At 43.8% G+C, this 18,607-nt stretch overlaps 1 protein-coding gene across 2 annotated transcripts; it reads left to right on the top strand.

The window, feature by feature from the left end:
• Positions 1-1,174: 1,174 nt before the first annotated feature.
• ccm2 (CCM2 scaffold protein) lies at positions 1,175-17,857 on the top strand. Of its 2 annotated transcripts, none has more exons than XM_083790335.1 (10): positions 1,175-1,585; positions 7,401-7,577; positions 7,947-8,030; positions 9,380-9,563; positions 10,388-10,524; positions 11,856-11,991; positions 13,684-13,738; positions 14,316-14,454; positions 15,544-15,682; positions 16,621-17,857. In XM_083790335.1, the coding sequence occupies exons 1-10, from the start codon at positions 1,556-1,558 to the stop codon at positions 16,950-16,952; spliced, it is 1,413 nt and encodes a 470-aa protein (XP_083646461.1). In that variant the 5' UTR covers positions 1,175-1,555; the 3' UTR covers positions 16,953-17,857. The 2 variants fall into 2 exon arrangements, with proteins under 2 accessions (XP_083646461.1, XP_083646462.1); XM_083790336.1 differs by lacking the exon at positions 1,175-1,585 and adding an exon at positions 4,850-4,950.
• Positions 17,858-18,607: the final 750 nt, after the last annotated feature.

Below are 18,607 nucleotides of genomic sequence, written 5' to 3'. Positions count from 1 at the left end.
AACCCAGTACATATGCTGGTTTGTTAATTACATCAGTGGTTTTAAACCCTTTTCACATGAAGGACCATTCTTTATTCACCATTTGATTACATTTAGCCTCTCGGTCTAATTGGTTCCATGTAGGGTCCATTTGTAATACACTCTCAGAGTTAAATTAACATTAGTTTTTCAATATAAACTGGGGGTCTAAGAGATAGAAATGCTATTAAATGGGGGTCCGTAGACAAAATACAATGCATGTCAAATTGGGGGTCCTTGAAATAAAAATGGTTGAAAAGCACTGCTAGAGCCGTCTCTTATGGGGTGCCCCCTGGCATATCTTTTAAAATGGGGGGTATGGGGGCTGTCATTTTGGGGGGGGGGTCCATGACATGAAAATGTTTGGGAACCACTGGCCTACATGTACAGTAGAAAGTCCTTTTATATATTTAGTTTCCAATTGTAACGCACCATTTGCACAAATTATATTAGACCGGCAGAAATCCATTCATTATGAAGGGCATAACAAATACATTTTGTTGTGTGGTAAGTGAAACATTTTGGCATGCCCTATGCCAGTGGTTCTCAACCTGTGGGTCGGGACCCCACCTATTTTTATGGAGGGTCCCAGATGACAGTGAAGTGACCATTTATTAGGACTTTCAACACTTGTAATACCTCAAAGAAAGAGAGAAATAAACTACTGCATCAAAAGTCATCAACAAATTATACTATACTATAAACACTGGTGAAACATAGGTCAAATTGAAAAAAAAATTAAAAATTAAAACTCAAAAATAAAAAACTTTTTTTTTTTTTTACTGTGTGTATCTACTTTTGTTGTTTACTGTAGAATTGGCTGTTATATTTTTGTTTTAAAAAAATTGATTTCACATGCACGTTTTACACTGAGTCTGTATACAGTATAGTTATAGGCTTATAAATGTATGGCTTAGTTTTGACAGTTCACAGTTTAAACAAATGTTATGGACTTATGGTTTATCAAAAACAAATAATACTCTGTGTGTGTGTGCGTGTGTGTGTGTGTGTGTGTGTGTGTGTGTGTGTGTGTGTGTGTGTGTGTGTAATGACACACACACACACACACACACACACACACACACACACACACACACACAGCTGTTGTACTGTAGTCAGTGCAAGGCATGATGGACTACAGTTTAACGCCCAAAATGGCGGCAGGATTGAAAAGTTTGTGCTGTTTTTTTCTGAGTTGCTTTTTGTATGTATAACAATATCCGTCGCCGGTTAAATTACACGTAAAGCATACCTGTAACAAGACACGGGCGGAGGTCCTCTCTCCCGTTGTTTTTATGTCGCTGTAGTGTTAGAATAATGGCTGCTTAGTTATGACTAAAAGTCGGGATGGTGTTGTTTTCTTATCAGCATCCCTCTCCAGGATGCTAAGCTACAAGCTAGGCTAACACCACAGGCAGACAGAGGCAGAGCAGCTAACGTTATATTAGCCATAATGTCGCCAGCTGTGTTTTTGTATCCCAATAAACGCCACACGCAGCTGAAGTGAATATGAAGAGGAAGACCTTTACTTATAGAAATGGACGATGATGTGAAAAAAGTGAAAAAGGTAAGTTTGGCAAATGAGAGGGTAACTTAATATGATGTTTATTATCTGAAGATGCATTTGAATGGAATGTATTTAGCCTGCTTGTAATAACAGTATTTATGAACAGCCCCCATTGTGGTTGTTTTAACTTTGTTATCACATTAATTAATATGGCATCATCATAACAATTATGTCTCCACTCCAGGCTTCATGTAGTCTGTACTCAGTACTGTCTTTGTTAGGGTGTCTGGAGGGCTGTGTGCCCAGACTGCCCACCCAGCTGTCATGGGCAGTGGTCAGCAGTGTCACTCATGATGGAGTCCTAGATTTAGAATGGCCGATATTCCATTATTGCATGTATTTGATGTCTTCTTCTGCTGTAATTGCTACAGTGATGGAAGTTTCCCTCAGTCGGTCTGCAGCTCTCTCTAGTAGTCACCCAACTCAGCTCTAATGGTAAATGGTGCATTTATATAGCGCCTTTATCCAAGGCGCTTTACAGAGATTGTGCTTTACATTCACCCATTCACACACACATTCATACACCGATGGCGACGGAAACCATGCAAGGCACCAACCAGCACATCAGGAGCAATTAGGGGTTCAGTGTCTTGCTCAAGGACACTTCGACAGTAACTCTGGGGGAGCCCGGGTTCGAATTGGAAGAATGTGGCCGGGCCGATTTTTAGGTAATTAATCAATAATGAAAGCAACACTTTATTGTACGAAATAATTAAAAGAGGTCATAAAACAGAGAAGAGGAGAAGCTAAAATATAATCAAATACTCAACCTCAACTCAGCTCTAGTAACCTCGCGTCACCAGGCTTTCCACCTATACAGCTCTAGCATCTATAGATCTAGTATCAGATCCACTTGAAAGTTATGGCAGAAAATGTGCATTTTGCCAAATATCTTCACCTTTCCACAAAAGTAAGAATAGGACAACAGAAGAAATCAGAAATCGGAATCAACTTTATTGTCACAATGTCACATCACAGTTTTACAAATAAAAATGTGGCCGAAGTAAGTAGTATGATTACAATTAATTATCCTGCAGGCCACCATCAACTGTAATTTGTCAAATTGTCAAATTGCGGCACTGCGGCCCAGGCGGTGGCGTAACCGTCTGGGCACCCGACTGGTAATCCAGTCGCAGTGTGCCACGGGTTCGACTCCCGAGCCCGACACGGCCTTTACTGCATGTCATCCCCCATCTCTCTCCCGTTTCCTGTCAGCCTACTGTCTGTCCCTTCAAAAAACCAATAAAAGGCGTAAGCCGCAAAAAAATATCTTTAAAAAAAAAAGAAATTGCGGCACTGCCCCATATAGTTGCCTTTTAGTGACCAGTGCTGACCACCAATAAAACAACATAATCTAATGTATTATTTTATTATTTAAATTCCATGACTTTATGCATTGCTTGGAAGAGCTGTTGTGTTGGCTGTGCACACACAGTTCTGTCTTGTTCCACTTGGTGGTGTCATTGAATAACATTTGTTTGTCTGAACTCTGAATTATGTTTTGTATTCACTTCATGGAAGACTAGTTGTAGAGGTTGTGATGCATCACGCACGTACTGTACGGAGACTGGCTGCCTGGTACACCACTTTCATGATGATACATATTTACAGGACACGATAAGCCTATAGGGCTGCTGCAGTCATAGGAATAAGGAAGGTGTATATTAACGATAAGCCTACTTGCTTCTTTTGAGAAACTCCCAGTTTCTCCCAGCGTTTAGTACATTTTTTTATTTTATTACCATCCACCCGCACACCAGAATTGTTTTACTTTAGGAGATCAGATGACTATGAAATTATCTTGAGGAGTACTTGCCTTGGCTATCCTTTGCTCTCAAGCACAGGTCCACACACTAAAATAAAATAATCCCCATCTTGGTGTTCTTCAGCGAGGAATGATTTTGCAGTGCAAAGTTTCAAGTTCCTGGCAGCTTTTTCCATCCACTCTGTTGCTCCGAATAAGCTAAAAAGCTCTTGCCAAAAATGGTGGCACTGTTATTCGTGTTGAACCCATTCCTATGTACCACCAAGATGGCTAGCTCTAGGGGTCACCTGCAGGAGCCTTTAGCTCACATTTCACAGGACAGGTGACGGCTTATGAAATGTTAATGCTGCTGTCTTGTAGCAGACAGTGGCCTGCATGGTGCTGCTGCTACGCACTGTTAAATAATGCACTGCCCCATAGACTGTGCTGTTCCACACGGTCTGATCCGAGGGTTTATATGTCAAGACTGGATGTCCAGAAACAGCCACATAACATTACAGGCAAGATAGGTATGGTTTAACCACACAGATCCTAGCAGATCCCCCATTCTATTCTACAGTGTGTTGCAACTCAACACACGGTGAGCTTGTCTTGTACTGTAGATCTGCTGTTTTCTGTGAAGATGATTTGGTGTAGAGAAAAAGGAGGGGGCCTATTATAGATCCCTGGGGTCTCCCACTCAACTAAGTATATATATATATAGGCCCTCGTTATTTACACTAAAGAGACAGACTGATTCAGGGAACCAATTGGCAATAAAAACATAACAGTAAGAAATCAGATGGCCTCCTGAGATGAATGTCATTATTACAATGTTATTGAGGAGAGACTTACTAATAAAAGCAGGTGCGTCGGTGACAAAGCAGCAGACACGTAGGAGAAGGAGAGAGACCCTCACACTGCCAATTCCTGGTTCAAGAGCTTTCTTTATTATTTAATGTTCACACCACAATATGCAATGTCATTATTACAATGTTCAAAACAAAAGGGTAGTTAAACACAGAGGCCATGTACAGTAACAGTTGAACACAGAGGCCATGTACAGTAACAGTTGAACACAGAGGCCATGTACAGTAACAGTTGAACACAGAGGCCATGTACAGTAACAGTTGAACACAGAGGCCATGTACAGTAACAGTTGAACACAGAGGCCATGTACAGTAACAGTTGCAGACAGTTTTTAGTAAGTATGAATACGTGTCACCAGGAAGTCGTGGTTGGTCCTCTTCCTGTTCTCGTGTGTCTGCATAGAGAGTGAGACGCTCCTTTTCCTTTGTGGGTGACACACCCGGCTCTCACACACACACACACACACACGCGTGCGTGCGTGCGTGTGTGTGTGTGTACGCATGCACAAGGAGACTGTATGGCCCTGCATGTCATTCCCCAGTTGGCAACTGTCACTGCAGACTCCTGTTGTTGGACTAGAGACAACAGGTGACAAGTGTTCTCTCTCTGTCCAAGGGAAGCGTGCTTAGTGTAAGGAAGAAACGGCCGCGGGCTGATTGAGCAGTATAGCGCGGTAGCACCCAACCGTCTGCTTGCCGTTGCATTGGCGACTACGTAGTGTAGTTTAAAGCGCGAGTCCATGGAGTATGAGGTAGGACACTCGCTGTTGTTCGTGTGATTTATAGTACTAATTAGTTAATTAAAATGCAGTGCATTTTTGCATGCCAAAACGCAGTTTATAGTTAAGGGACGCAATAAAACAACGTCCTCTGCATCTACGGGATGCACTACTGTACTGTTTTTTTATTCTAGTTTATTTTGCTAGCTTTAGTTATAATAATAATTTCTTCTTCTGTTTTCTACATGAATATAACCACATTATAACCGCATGGAAATGCAATGGGAGTTAAATGCTGCAATTTGTAAAAAAAAAAAAACTCATCTAAAAGACCATCCCTGCATCCCGGGACTCCGGATTACATTGAAAACCTGTTTACATTGTTGTTACATAGTTAGTTGTCCATTGTATCTCACCAAAAACAGCTGATCTACAAGCTCACAACACATTGCAGCGTGACGTGTTGTGAGTTGAGCTTGTGGATGTCTAGTTAAGAGTGACACAATGCTTAACCAATGCTTTTTATGGCGGGACAGACAGTAGGCTGACAGGAGATGGGGAGAGAGAGATGGGGGGGGGGTGACATGCAGTAAAGGCCGTCGCGATCGGGAGTCGAACCCGCGGCACACTGCCAGACTTGATTGCCAGCCAAGGTGCCTGGACCGCTGAGCCACGGCCCAGGCCAGCTTTTAAAGTCTTAACTATATTCTTGGCTAAATGTAATATACATACATGATGATGTGTAGCTAAACCATACCCAACCCTAAAGCAATGTATTTAGTATTTGTTTATTTGGAGATCAGGCATTAACCCATTTTGGTCAGGAACCCCTTTTGGTTAATGACCAAAACATTGCATTATGTTATAATATAGCTATTGAAAAACAGCAGATCTACAAGCTCATAGCGCGCCACCGAGTGGCGTGCTACGAGCTTGTAGGTCTGCTATTTTAGAAAAATCAAAGAACCACTGACATAGAAACATAGCTTTTTCAGAAAACTGTCAGGATTTAGAAGACAATTTTAGAATCTGATCTCAGGTCAGAATTAAGTAACAAAGATCTACAATCTTGTAGAATAATGCAACTATTTTCAGTGCTCAACACCGGCACGCAACCAAGTGTACTTAGTTCAGACTGCACTGTGATGTGAGCAGCCATGTCTGGCAGTGCAGCAATCAGCAGAGGCGGGCGGGGAGAGCAGAGTAAGCAGAATTGCAAAGGCCTGGATATTGAGGTCTGTCATCCGCAGCAAATTGGCCGAGCAAAGAAGAGGTTTTCTTGTTCTTTCTGGTTAACCTCGTTTTCCTCCGATAGATTTGGTTTTCTGCCCCCATTTTCGTTTTACGTTCTGCGTCATCTGTGTTTTTTTATGGTACATGAATGGAATCATGTAATGATGAACTAATGATATGCTGTTACAGAGGATCAGGAGGGCCGCCCCGGCCTGTGATTTATGTTGTAGAGAAGCCACACAAAGCTACCAAAAGGCTCTCAAAATGTTTTCATTCTCTAGTCTAGACTAGAGAGTATAGAAAATGTGTTGTTTCGCTGTTAAAACGTACTGTCAGAGTTACAAATGCTTGCCGAGTTACAAATGCTCTCTCCCTCTGTCCTGCCTTTAGCCTGGTATCTCAACATGTTGTCTCTTCCTCTGTCTCTCCCTCTGTCCTGCCATTATAGCCTGGTATCTCAACATGTTGTCTCTTCCTCTGTCTCTCCCTCTGTCCTGCCATCAGCCTGGTATCTCAACATGTTGTCTCTTCCTCTGTCTCTCCCTCTGTCCTGCCATCAGCCTGGTATCTCAACATGTTGTCTCTTCCTCCGTCTCTCCCTCTGTCCTGCCATCAGCCTGGTATCTCAACATGTTGTCTCTTCCTCCGTCTCTCCCTCTGTCCTGCCATTATAGCCTGGTATCTCAACATGTTGTCTCTTCCTCTGTCTCTCCCTCTGTCCTGCCATTATAGCCTGGTATCTCAACATGTTGTCTCTTCCTCCGTCTCTCCCTCTGTCCTGCCATTATAGCCTGGTATCTCAACATGTTGTCTCTTCCTCCGTCTCTCCCTCTGTCCTGCCATTATAGCCTGGTATCTCAACATGTTGTCTCTTCCTCTGTCTCTCCCTCTGTCCTGCCATCAGCCTGGTATCTCAACATGTTGTCTCTTCCTCTGTCTCTCCCTCTGTCCTGCCATTATAGCCTGGTATCTCAACATGTTGTCTCTTCCTCTGTCTCTCCCTCTGTCCTGCCATTATAGCCTGGTATCTCAACATGTTGTCTCTTCCTCTGTCTCTCCCTCTGTCCTGCCATTATAGCCTGGTATCTCAACATGTTGTCTCTTCCTCTGTCTCTCCCTCTGTCCTGCCATTATAGCCTGGTATCTCAACATGTTGTCTCTTCCTCCGTCTCTCCCTCTGTCCTGCCATTATAGCCTGGTATCTCAACATGTTGTCTCTTCCTCCGTCCCTCCCTCTGTCCCGCCATCAGCCTGGTATCGTGTCTCCGTTCAAGCGTGTCTTCCTGAAAGGAGAGAAGGGCAGGGACAAGAAGGCCCAGGAGAAGGCCACTGAGCGCAGGGCCCTGCACACCTTCTCCCTCTCCCTGCCCGACCACCGCATTGACCCGGACATCCTGCTCAACGACTACATCGAGAAGGAGGTCAAAGTGAGTGAGTCTGTCGCCATGCATCATGTCAGTGGAGGCTCAATCTTTTTCACGTCAAGGACCCCCAGGAGTTATCTGTATTTAGCCACGGACCCCCATCTGAAAATAATAAAATGTGTTGTTCCAGGGACCCCCCCCCCCCAGAAGCAAAGATTTGTTAAAAATGTTTGCTGTGAAAGAATATATATTCAAAGACTCGATAGTAACTTACTATCAATTACTAAAGATTAGACAGGGAGGGAATATTACCAGACCTTTTTCCCTAAATCACCTACAGTATATTAGGTTGTGATTTGGTTAATTGCATACTACTATTTGTCGTGAGGGGTGATGAGTGACGAGTCCCATGTTTTGATTTGTTTTGTTCAGTACTTGGGGCAGCTGACATCAGTACCTGGATACTTGAACCCCTCGAGTAGGACAGAGGTCCTGCAGCTCATCGACAATGCAAGGGTAAGCATCCGACGACACACATCTCACCCAATATGACTTAGTTTAGTTGGTATGAAAACGGAAACAAAATGGCTGACACACTGAATTCACAGTCACACCGGCAGTGTACAATACAGTAAGTACAGCTGCTGGTGTGAATTTGGCGTACGACGTGTTCACTTTACACAATCTGGCTGTTGGAATATCACAGTCAGCAGATGGTATAACAATTTAGGCATTTAGCAGACACTCCAGAGGGACTTACATTAAAGCTGCTCTAAGCAATATTATGTCAAAAGTTTAATGACTTAGAATTCCTAGTAGACGGGCAAATCGCTTCTAGGAAAATCTTTGAATGCAGATTGCGGCCCCTACAATGTGTCACAGAGACTACATTTTTTGGGGGGAGCGTTTTACCCATTGCTGGCTGTCTGAATACCCCCCAAAAAAAGAAAAGTCATTAAAATGTTGACTTATATTGCTTATAGCAGCTTTGAGCAAGAACAAAAAAACATGGCAATACATCATATGCAGCCAGAAGGGAGAAGAGTTTGAGACGTGTGGAGCGTTGTCCCGGCATTTTTACTGGAGATACTTCCAGCGTCCCTGTGTTGGCTGATCTTAGTGCACGCGGGAGGGTTTTGTAGGGTTCGATCAGACAAGATATGGGGGTGCTACGGTTTCTGTTAGGGGTGCACGATTATGAAATTATGACCGATCTCCGATTATTTGCCGGGTCATATACCGATTCTGACAGATTCCGATATTGTACAGAGGACCACAATGGAAACAAGCCTATAGGCCCCATAGGGGCTTGGCCCAAAGCCTGTTAATAAAGTCTTCAATCAATCAATCAATCAATCAATCAATCAATCAATAGCATATACTCTTTCCAAGTGTCTGTTTTCACTACTGAATGAGAGGAGTACACTAATTAAATGTAGATTTATTTTAAAAATGTCATTTGTTTTTGCTGGTGAAAACCGATTTTTTTTATAATCTGTATTATTTTGAGACCCTTTCCGATAACGATATGGCATTTGTATGGACGATTCCGATTATGCTACCGATTAACCCATTTTGTCCTGAGATCAGATTCTAAAAATGTCTGTTTGAAAATGACAGTTTTCTGAAAAAGCTATGTTTCTATGTCAGTCGTTCTTCGATTTTTCAAAAATAGCAGACCTACAAAGCTCGTAGCGCGCCACTCGGTGTAGCTTGTAGATCTGCTATTTTTAAATAGCTAAAGCATAACGTAATGCTAACACCAAAAGGGGTTCCCGCTCCCAAAATGGGTTAATCGTGCGCCCCCTAGTTTCTGTAATAACATGATGGATCTCTGGCTGAACACCCCCTCGATGTCCCTCCAGAAATCTCACCAGCTGGCCGGCCAGCTGACGTCGGAGCAGGATGCCGTGGTCAGCCTATCGGCGTACAATGTGAAGCTGGTGTGGCGCGACGGGGAGGACATCATCCTCAGGGTGCCCATCCACGACATCGCTGCAGTCTCCTATATCAGGGACGACTCCTTACACCTGGTGGTCCTCAAAACAGGTACACCAAACCAACCAACTTTCACTAGCTCTGGTCCATAGCCTTCTACCGCTTCTACGATTCTGCCCTGCTGCGCCGTATATAAGGCTATGGGACTTTCAGTTTTAAATCTCAAATCGAAATCAGACCAGCCTCTCCTCTTTGGCGTAAATAAAAAGAACGTTTTTGCTACTCACCAAAAGAAAAGGCTCAGAGTGCGTCCACTAAGGAAAGTAGGCTTTCTAATGACACACAACCCGCCTTTGTTTTGGTGAGTAGCAAAAACGTTTTTATTTACGCCAAAGAGGAAAGGCTGGTCTGATTTTCGATTTTCGATTTAAAACTGAAAGTCCCATAGCCTTATACTGCGCAGGGCAGAATCGTAGAAGCAGTAGAAGGCTATAGACCAGAGCTACCCTTTCCCATTCGCTGCTTTGCACATAAAGTGCACAAAGACCTGCATACCATCTGCACATCTGAACATGTTTCGGTCTTTGACCGAAACAAGTGCAGACGGTGTGCAGGTCTTTGTGCACTTTGTGTGCATTTTTCTGTACATTGAGCCCTGCCTACGAACCCGTCTCAGAGCATATAAGTGTGCATAAGACTTTGTTGCCCATTTGCTGCTTTGAAACAGGTTGTCTGAAGCGTCAAGAGTTCTCTGCCTCTCTGAAATTATGTCTGTGTCATGCTGTAGTATACAGTATTTGACTGACTGACATGCAATGCTTACAGACTAGTATTCGTGCTTTTGAATTGGATAAGCAGCAACGATACTCAAAGAACAGAGTTAATAGAAACTGTCATCTGCTGATTTGACAGTATGTTTATTGTTTGTATTTTAGCCCAAGAGTCCGGGGGCTCACCCTGTCCAAGCTCATGTCCGGATCTCAACAAATCTCAGACACTCAGCTCTCTATCGGAGAGCGGGGCAGTCTTAGTTGAGGTCTGCTGTCTACTCGTGCTGGCTGTTGAGAACAAGGTAGGATGCAGTCTCGTGTTGTATTGCCTACGGTATGTATAGTATAAAGTCCAAACACCTGTAACTCCTTGCAACTAGTCGCAACAAAACAGTTCTAAGGTCAACCACATCAATGCAACTCCTTGCAACAAAACGGTTTTAAAGGTCAGCAACATCAATGCAACTCCTTGCAACAAAACGGTTTTAAGGTCAACCACATCAATGCAACTCCTTGCAACAAAACAGTTCTAAGGTCAACCACATCAATGCAACTCCTTGCAACAAAACGGTTTTAAGGTCAACCACATCAATGCAACTCCTTGCAACAAAACGGTTTTAAGGTCAACCACATCAATGCAACTCCTTGCAACAAAACGGTTTTAAGGTCAACCACATCAATGCAACTCCTTGCAACAAAACGGTTTTAAGGTCAACCACATCAATGCAACTCCTTGCAACAAAACGGTTTTAAGGTCAACCACATCAATGCAACTCCTTGCAACTGCCATTGGGGAGAATGGTCGCAAGGAGTTTCCTAGCGAATCATTGGTGCGGTTTTGGGCTTATGGTTTCTAAAATTAGTCTTTTTTTTTTCCTCTTTCCTTTTTTGTTTTCAAATTATCCCCACTAAAATATCTCCACGTTTGAACTAAGGGATTGATGATAGATTTGTCTTTTGGCACATGATTTGAAACAGCAAGCGTATCATTACCATTTCTGGCTAATGTTTCTCCAGAATAATGGATGCTGGGGTTCAAATGCTTAAGGATGCGGCCACACCGAACTATGTGGCGGATTCTACCAATGGGAACGGTCTGTTCCCATTGAAAAGCATTGGCAGAATCCGCCGCATAGGCAAAAGGAACGTTTGTTGTGGCCGCAACCTAAGAGGTGTATTACACCTGGTTTGTTCAGTTCTGTACGTCTGCAACAAAACTGTTTGAGAGATTATGACTTATGAGTACTATTTTGTTTTATTAGTACTTATTTTCTGTCACTATTGTCAGGCCCAGAGCCATCGAGTACGACAGAGTTACGACAACTCCGTTCACTTCATGGGCCCATGCAGGCTCTTCTACATAAACTGCTATTGAAAAGGGACAATCTGAATGCATGGGAGTCTATGGGCTCGCGCGAGTACATGAACCACATGACCGGGCTGTTTTCTGCCCCCTCAATGTCGTAACTCTGTCTTACTCTATATGGCTCTGGTCAGGCCCTGAAGATAATGCTGACACCATGATAAAATCAGAAAATCTGTGTCGTTCTCAGTTAGTCTTCAGGGGAGGATTTCAGCACATGCATGTTATGATTGTTACGCGTTAAATGTAATCTAATGTCTCTCTCTGCAGGCAGCAGCGGAGGAGCTTTGTCTCCTGCTCAGCCAGGTCTTTCAGATTGTTTACACCGAGTCCACCATCGACTTCCTGGACAGAGCCATTTTCGATGGAGCCACGACACCCACCAGACACCTTTCACTGTACAGTGGTAAGAGATCATATCACTACACCTACCACCAGACACCTTTCACTGTACAGTGGTAAGAGATCATATCACTACACCTACCAGGCACCTTTCACTGTACAGTGGTAAGAGATCATATCACTACACCTACCACCAGACACCTTTCACTGTACAGTGGTAAGAGATCATATCACTACACCTACCACCAGACACCTTTCACTGTACAGTGGTAAGAGATCATATCACTACACCTACCACCAGACACCTTTCACTGTACAGTGGTAAGAGATCATATCACTACACCTACCAGGCACCTTTCACTGTACAGTGGTAAGAGATCATATCACTACACCTACCACCAGACACCTTTCACTGTACAGTGGTAAGAGATCATATCACTACACCTACCACCAGACACCTTTCACTGTACAGTGGTAAGAGATCATATCACTACACCTACCACCAGACACCTTTCACTGTACAGTGGTAAGAGATCATATCACTACACTTACCACCAGACACCTTTCACTGTACAGTGGTAAGAGATCATATCACTACACCTACCACCAGACACCTTTCACTATACAGTGGTGAGAGATCATATCACTACACCTACCACCAGACACCTTTCACTGTACAGTGGTAAGAGATCATATCACTACACCTACCACCAGACACCTTTCACTGTACAGTGGTAAGAGATCATATCACTACACTTACCACCAGACACCTTTCACTATACAGTGGTGAGAGATCATATCACTACACCTACCACCAGACACCTTTCACTGTACAGTGGTAAGAGATCATATCACTACACCTACCACCAGACACCTTTCACTGTACAGTGGTAAGAGATCATATCACTACACTTACCACCAGACACCTTTCACTGTACAGTGGTAAGAGATCATATCACTACACCTACCACCAGACACCTTTCACTGTACAGTGGTAAGAGATCATATCACTACACCTACCACCAGACACCTTTCACTGTACAGTGGTAAGCGATCATATCACTACACCTACCACCAGACACCTTTCATTGTACAGTGGTAAGAGATCATATCACTACACCTACCACCAGACACCTTTCACTATACAGTGGTGAGAGATCATATCACTACACCTACCAGACACCTTTCACTGTACAGTGGTAAGCGATCATATCACTACACCTACCACCAGACACCTTTCACTGTACAGTGGTAAGAGATCATATCACTACACCTACCACCAGACACCTTTCACTGTACAGTGGTAAGAGATCATATCACTACACCTACCACCAGACACCTTTCACTGTACAGTGGTAAGAGATCATATCACTACACCTACCAGGCACCTTTCACTGTACAGTGAAATCAAGAATTGATCAATGTCACCATGGTCCACATACCGTACAGTGTACACTGTACAAAAAAATTATAATCAAAATGGCACATTGCTGTCCAGAGGGCAAAGGGCAGGCGCCCTAGCACCACCTAGTGTCTATCTGTGCACGCCACTGGCCACGGTGCAGACATTGGTTTCATACATTGGGTCACGTTGTTTACGAGGGGGTTGGTTGCTAAGCAGGGACTTAATTACTACATTCAAATCACTCTCTTGAGCTTTGTCTCGTCTCGTGAAGTTTCACAACTTTACACATTGCACCATGGAACGTTACATTACATACTGTAGATTTCATCATGTACTTCTGTAATTCTGCAGATGACTCCTCGAGTAAAGTGAACAAGGACACTTTTGAAGCAGAGGATAGCGCCTTGTAAGTACTCAGTCCATTGGTTGGTTTTTATTATGCTTCCATTGTATGTAATGTGGCCAGGGAAGATTGCCACATATCTTCTCTAGCCTCGCGTGCGCAGACCATATCACAATCCACCGAGGGCATATTCATTTGATTTGTGTTTTTTGCATGGACAGATTTGTCTCTGGTCCCCAGGCCAACATATCTCAGGAAGATATTTTCTTTGCCATCTGTCTCCACGGCCTAAACAACACTTTGACACCTCAGAATTATCATGCCATTTTTTTTTATACCCTCTCATATGCCCAAAACTAAATGGAAACACTTAAACGATTTGCTTTCATTTCCACATTTCTTTTTTTTTTATATTTTCAAAGCTGGAATTCACAATGTCCTCAGAACTCAGAATTTCCATCAGTTGACAGCCAAAGAAATGCTGCAGAAAATGAAAGTGCCTGCAGAGTGCAGATTCCATTTGGACCACCTGATGATTTCAGGGGAACCATTAACTGAGCAGTTATTATGTTTACAATACATGCCTCAGTAAGCAACAGATCCTCCATGACCTTTTTTTTATTTTATTTTCTTCCCTCAGTTCATTCCAGGGTTCTCTGGAGACGGGAGGTAACTCTCCCCTCTCGGCGTCCACCCCAGCCTCACCTCAGACCAAGACCGCCAGCGAGGGGGAGCTCAGCACCACCGCTGCAGAGCTTCTACAGGACTACATGACCACGGTGTGTGTGTGTGTGTGTGTGTGTGTGTGTGTGTGTGTGTGTGCGCGTGTGTGTGTGTGTGTGTGTGTGCTTTAAGCAACTAGTCGACTAGTACCGTAATTTCCGGACTTTAAGCAACTAGTCGACTAGTACCGTAATCTCCGGACTATAAGACGCTACTTATTTCCCATGCTTTGAACCCTGCGGGTCTATACAACGGTTGCGGCTAATCTATGGATTTTTACAGCTAACGGCCACTAGGGGACCACTATGGCCTCTATGCGGCTTATAGTACAGTGCGGCTTGTATAGGCACACATTAGTTTTTTTCCATAAATTTAGCTAGAGCGGCTTTATAGTCCGGAAATGACGGACGGTACAGTAAATCCACTAGTTGACCTTTCTGGTACTATAGTTGACTAGGCCTCAAGATCAGATAGATTATAGTTTTAGTCACCAATGTACAGTTTTTAAATTATAATAAAAATAAAAACGTTTTTTTTTTTTTTTTTTTTACATAATTGGTACTGTAGGCCTAGTTAAACAACTAGTAAACTAGTAAAAATCACTACAAGTGAAAGCCTGTGTGTGCGTGTGTGTGTGTGTGTGTACGCTGCAGTTTAATTGGTAGCTAGGGCAGGTTGGGCCACAAAGATTAACCACTTGAACCCGTAGCGTCCCTCTTCTGGTCAAGTCATAATATGCAAACATTTGGCGACCATAGCAAGCCTCCCAAACGCACCGTCCGTGACATGCTGCCATGGCCTATTTCCAGCAGAGAGTATTAGGGGGCTAAAGATAGATTCCTGGGGGGACCTCGGTCATCAAAGAGTGAAATAATACATCATTATGTCATTATTTATGAAGATGTTAACCCATTTAGACCAGAGGCCAGATTCTACAAAATGTCTTCCAAATCGTGACACTTTTCTGAAAAACCTTATGTTTTCTGTATCAGTGGTTTTCAAACTATTTAATGTCAAGGACACCCAAAGATTATATGCAATTGGCCGCTGACCCCCATCTGAAAATATGTTGTTCCAGGTACTCCCCCCAGAAGCAAAGATTTGAGTTAAAAACGTTTTAACGTCTTAACCTTTGTTTGTTGCAGTTGCGCACCAAGCTGTCCTCTCAGGAGATCCAGCAGTTTGCCACTCTGCTGCACGAGTATCGTAACGGAGCGTCCATCCACGAGTTCTGCATCAACCTGAGACAGCTGTACGGGGACAGCAGGAAGTTCCTTCTACTGGGTACGAGCCGTGGGTACTTCTGATGCGATACGTTGAGCTTCCGGATCGACTAGTTCTGAATAGCGGAAGCATACAATTGACTCAAAGTGGTAAAACATTTTTTTATGCTACGGTATATTAACTTATTTAGCCTGGGTCCCTGGCCACACCAGAACCACTGGTCTACGGTACAAAATCAAATATGTATACCGTCAGACAAATGGTTGGGTAGTAGTGCGAGTGCCTAAACGTCATTGTCATAAGTAGGCAGAGAGCTAATTGTTGCATCCGCAAATCAACAATTCTGAGTCATCTGATGAGCCACTTCAAATACTATTTGGTTTAAAAGACGTTCTTCATTGTTAATGGACAGATATCTTTACTCCAGACCTAGCTCTGGTCCATAGCCTTCTACTGCTTCGATTCTGCCCTGCAGTAAGGCTATGGGACTTTCAGTTGTTTTAAATCTCAAATCGAAATCAGACCAGCCTCTCCTCTTTTGTGGAAATCTCACGAACGTTTGACCTACTCACCAATACAAAGACGGGTTGTGTCAATAGAAAGACTACCTTCCTTAGTGGACGCACTCTGAGCCCCCCACCACACGTATAAACGGTACTTTTTGGCCAAAAAGGGATTTTGTTTCCACCGCAAAAAGATTCCTCCGGTGAAAGAAAATCCCTTTCTGGCCAAAAAGTACCGTTTATACGTGTGGTGGGGGGCTCAGAGTGCTCCCACTAAGGAAAGTAGGCTTTCTATTGACACAACCCGTCTTTGTATTGGTGAGTAGGTCAAACGTTTGTGAGATTTCCACAAAAGAGGAGAGGATGGTCTGATTTCGATTTGAGATTTAAAACTGAAAGTCCCATAGCCTTACTGCAGGGCAGAATCGAAGCTGTAGAAGACTATGGACCAGAGCTACTCCAGACCCATCTAAGTTCCTCCTCTTTCACTCGCAGGCCTGCGTCCTTTCATCCCAGAGAAGGACAGCCAGCACTTTGAGAACTTCCTGGAGACCATCGGCGTGAAGGACGGCCGCGGCATCATCACGGACAGCTTCGGCCGCTACCGCCGCGCGGCCAGCTCCGCCTCCGACTCCACGGCCAACGGCAACGCCGGCGGCGCCGGCGGCGGGGGGGCGGGCGGAGGAGGAGGGGGCGGAGACGGCGGAGGCTCCGACGGCGGTCAGGAGGCCTCGGAGGGCGACGAGTGGGACCGAATGATAACCGACATCAGCAATGACATAGAAGCTCTGGGCTGCAGCATGGACCAGGAGGGGGTGACGCCATGACCACCAGGGGGGGATAAAGGGAGCAGAGGAGATGGATTTATTTAGCGGTTAAAAAGGAGAATTCCATGCTAGAAGGCTTTCTTACCTTTATTTGTAGTTGTTACATCCTCACCAAAGAGGTCCAGGTGTTATTTTGTGCAAAAGTGCATTATTGGCTATTTCCCCTAATATAAGCCCTCAATGGGGGAAGGGTTTTTGTGCTAATTCGCTTATTTCCATCGAAAGAAGTAGTAATGTGTGCCGCTTGGGATACTATTTACATTTACATTATGAAGAGAGGATGTATATAACACAAAAATATTTTTGAGTGATGGAAATAAGCAAATTAGCACAACACCCCACCCCAATGCCCCATTCCATTCAATGCAATTAAATTAAATTCATTGAGGTCTTATGGTAGGGGAAATAGCCAATAATGCGCTTTTTCACAAAATAACACCTGGACCTCTTTGGTGGGGACGTAACAACTACAAATAAAAAAGTAAGAAATCCTTCTAGCATGGAATACTCCTCTAAATATTCAGGATGCTGTCACAGCCAGTAGGATCAGGTGAAGTTGATCCTGGGCGGCTGATCTTACATTAATATTTGCCTTTTTTCCGTTTTGTTTTGGTTCTTCCTCTTAATTATCGAGAGGATGATCTCTTTCCAGTAAGTGAACAATTGAAGAGCTCTGACTTCAACCCTGTGGGGATTTACGTTCCCGATTAGGCCTCCACTGCACAAAGATGAAGACACACACCGACCACACTTAAGGCTCATTCATAGTCTGGATTTTCGGTGGTGAGGTGACCACCGCTCTGGTGGTGATGTGACCGCCGCTCCGGTGGTGATGTGACCGCCGCTCCGGTGGTGAGGTGACCACCGCTCCGGTGGTGAGGTGACCACCGCTCCGGTGGTGAGGTGACCACATGTTGTAGTTCAGTGGTCACCTCACCACCGGAAATATTAGACTATGAATAACACCCACCGATGCCTGTAGATGCTACGCCGCGCGCCTCATCTCACCAGCACATACATTAGGAACTACGTTTATATGGTTACTTTGATTTTTCTTTTACTCATTTATTGGCAGTATCTGCCACTGCTGTCAGCGATGTAGCAAATTCACTTACAGTACATGAGCCCATCTTGAAATACACAAAAGGACTGCAGTATAATGTCCATGATATATGTGGACTATTATAAGGAAGAGGCTGTTTGTATCACTCTAAGAAGGTCAATCAGATTCATCCATCAAGATGTTCTTTATTCACATTTGTGTGTTGCAGTGAGTGTGTGTGTAACTTGGCAATATATATATATATTTTTTCATATTTGTCTACCTATTTGTTTTACATTATCACTTGTTATCCATTTGTATTCATTGATATAATGTTGCGTTGTTAAACTCAACCAGGGAAAATGCTGTAAAAGTGAACATTTGGCCTCTCCCTCCTGTTCAGGCAGTTGAACGAGGACTCGAGGAGGCTTCACTCTGACAAATTAAGCCAGTTGGCTGACGGAGAATATTGGTCAGAGTTAGTCGTTTGGTTCTCATGCAGGCCATCAGGTTATGTCGTATACTGTACGACATCACTGTACAGTCGTCCCCATGAAGCTTGTGCCTTTAAGCTCCGATTCATTGCTTCGCCATACGATGGTGTCACACACCC

The sequence above is a fragment of the Protomyctophum parallelum genome (assembly GCF_964188405.1).
Source record: "Protomyctophum parallelum genome assembly, chromosome: 19".
Classification (NCBI taxonomy): Eukaryota; Metazoa; Chordata; class Actinopteri; order Myctophiformes; family Myctophidae; genus Protomyctophum; species Protomyctophum parallelum.
The sequence above is the reverse complement of the archived record's forward strand: the minus strand, read 5'-3'. Positions and strand labels throughout refer to the sequence as shown.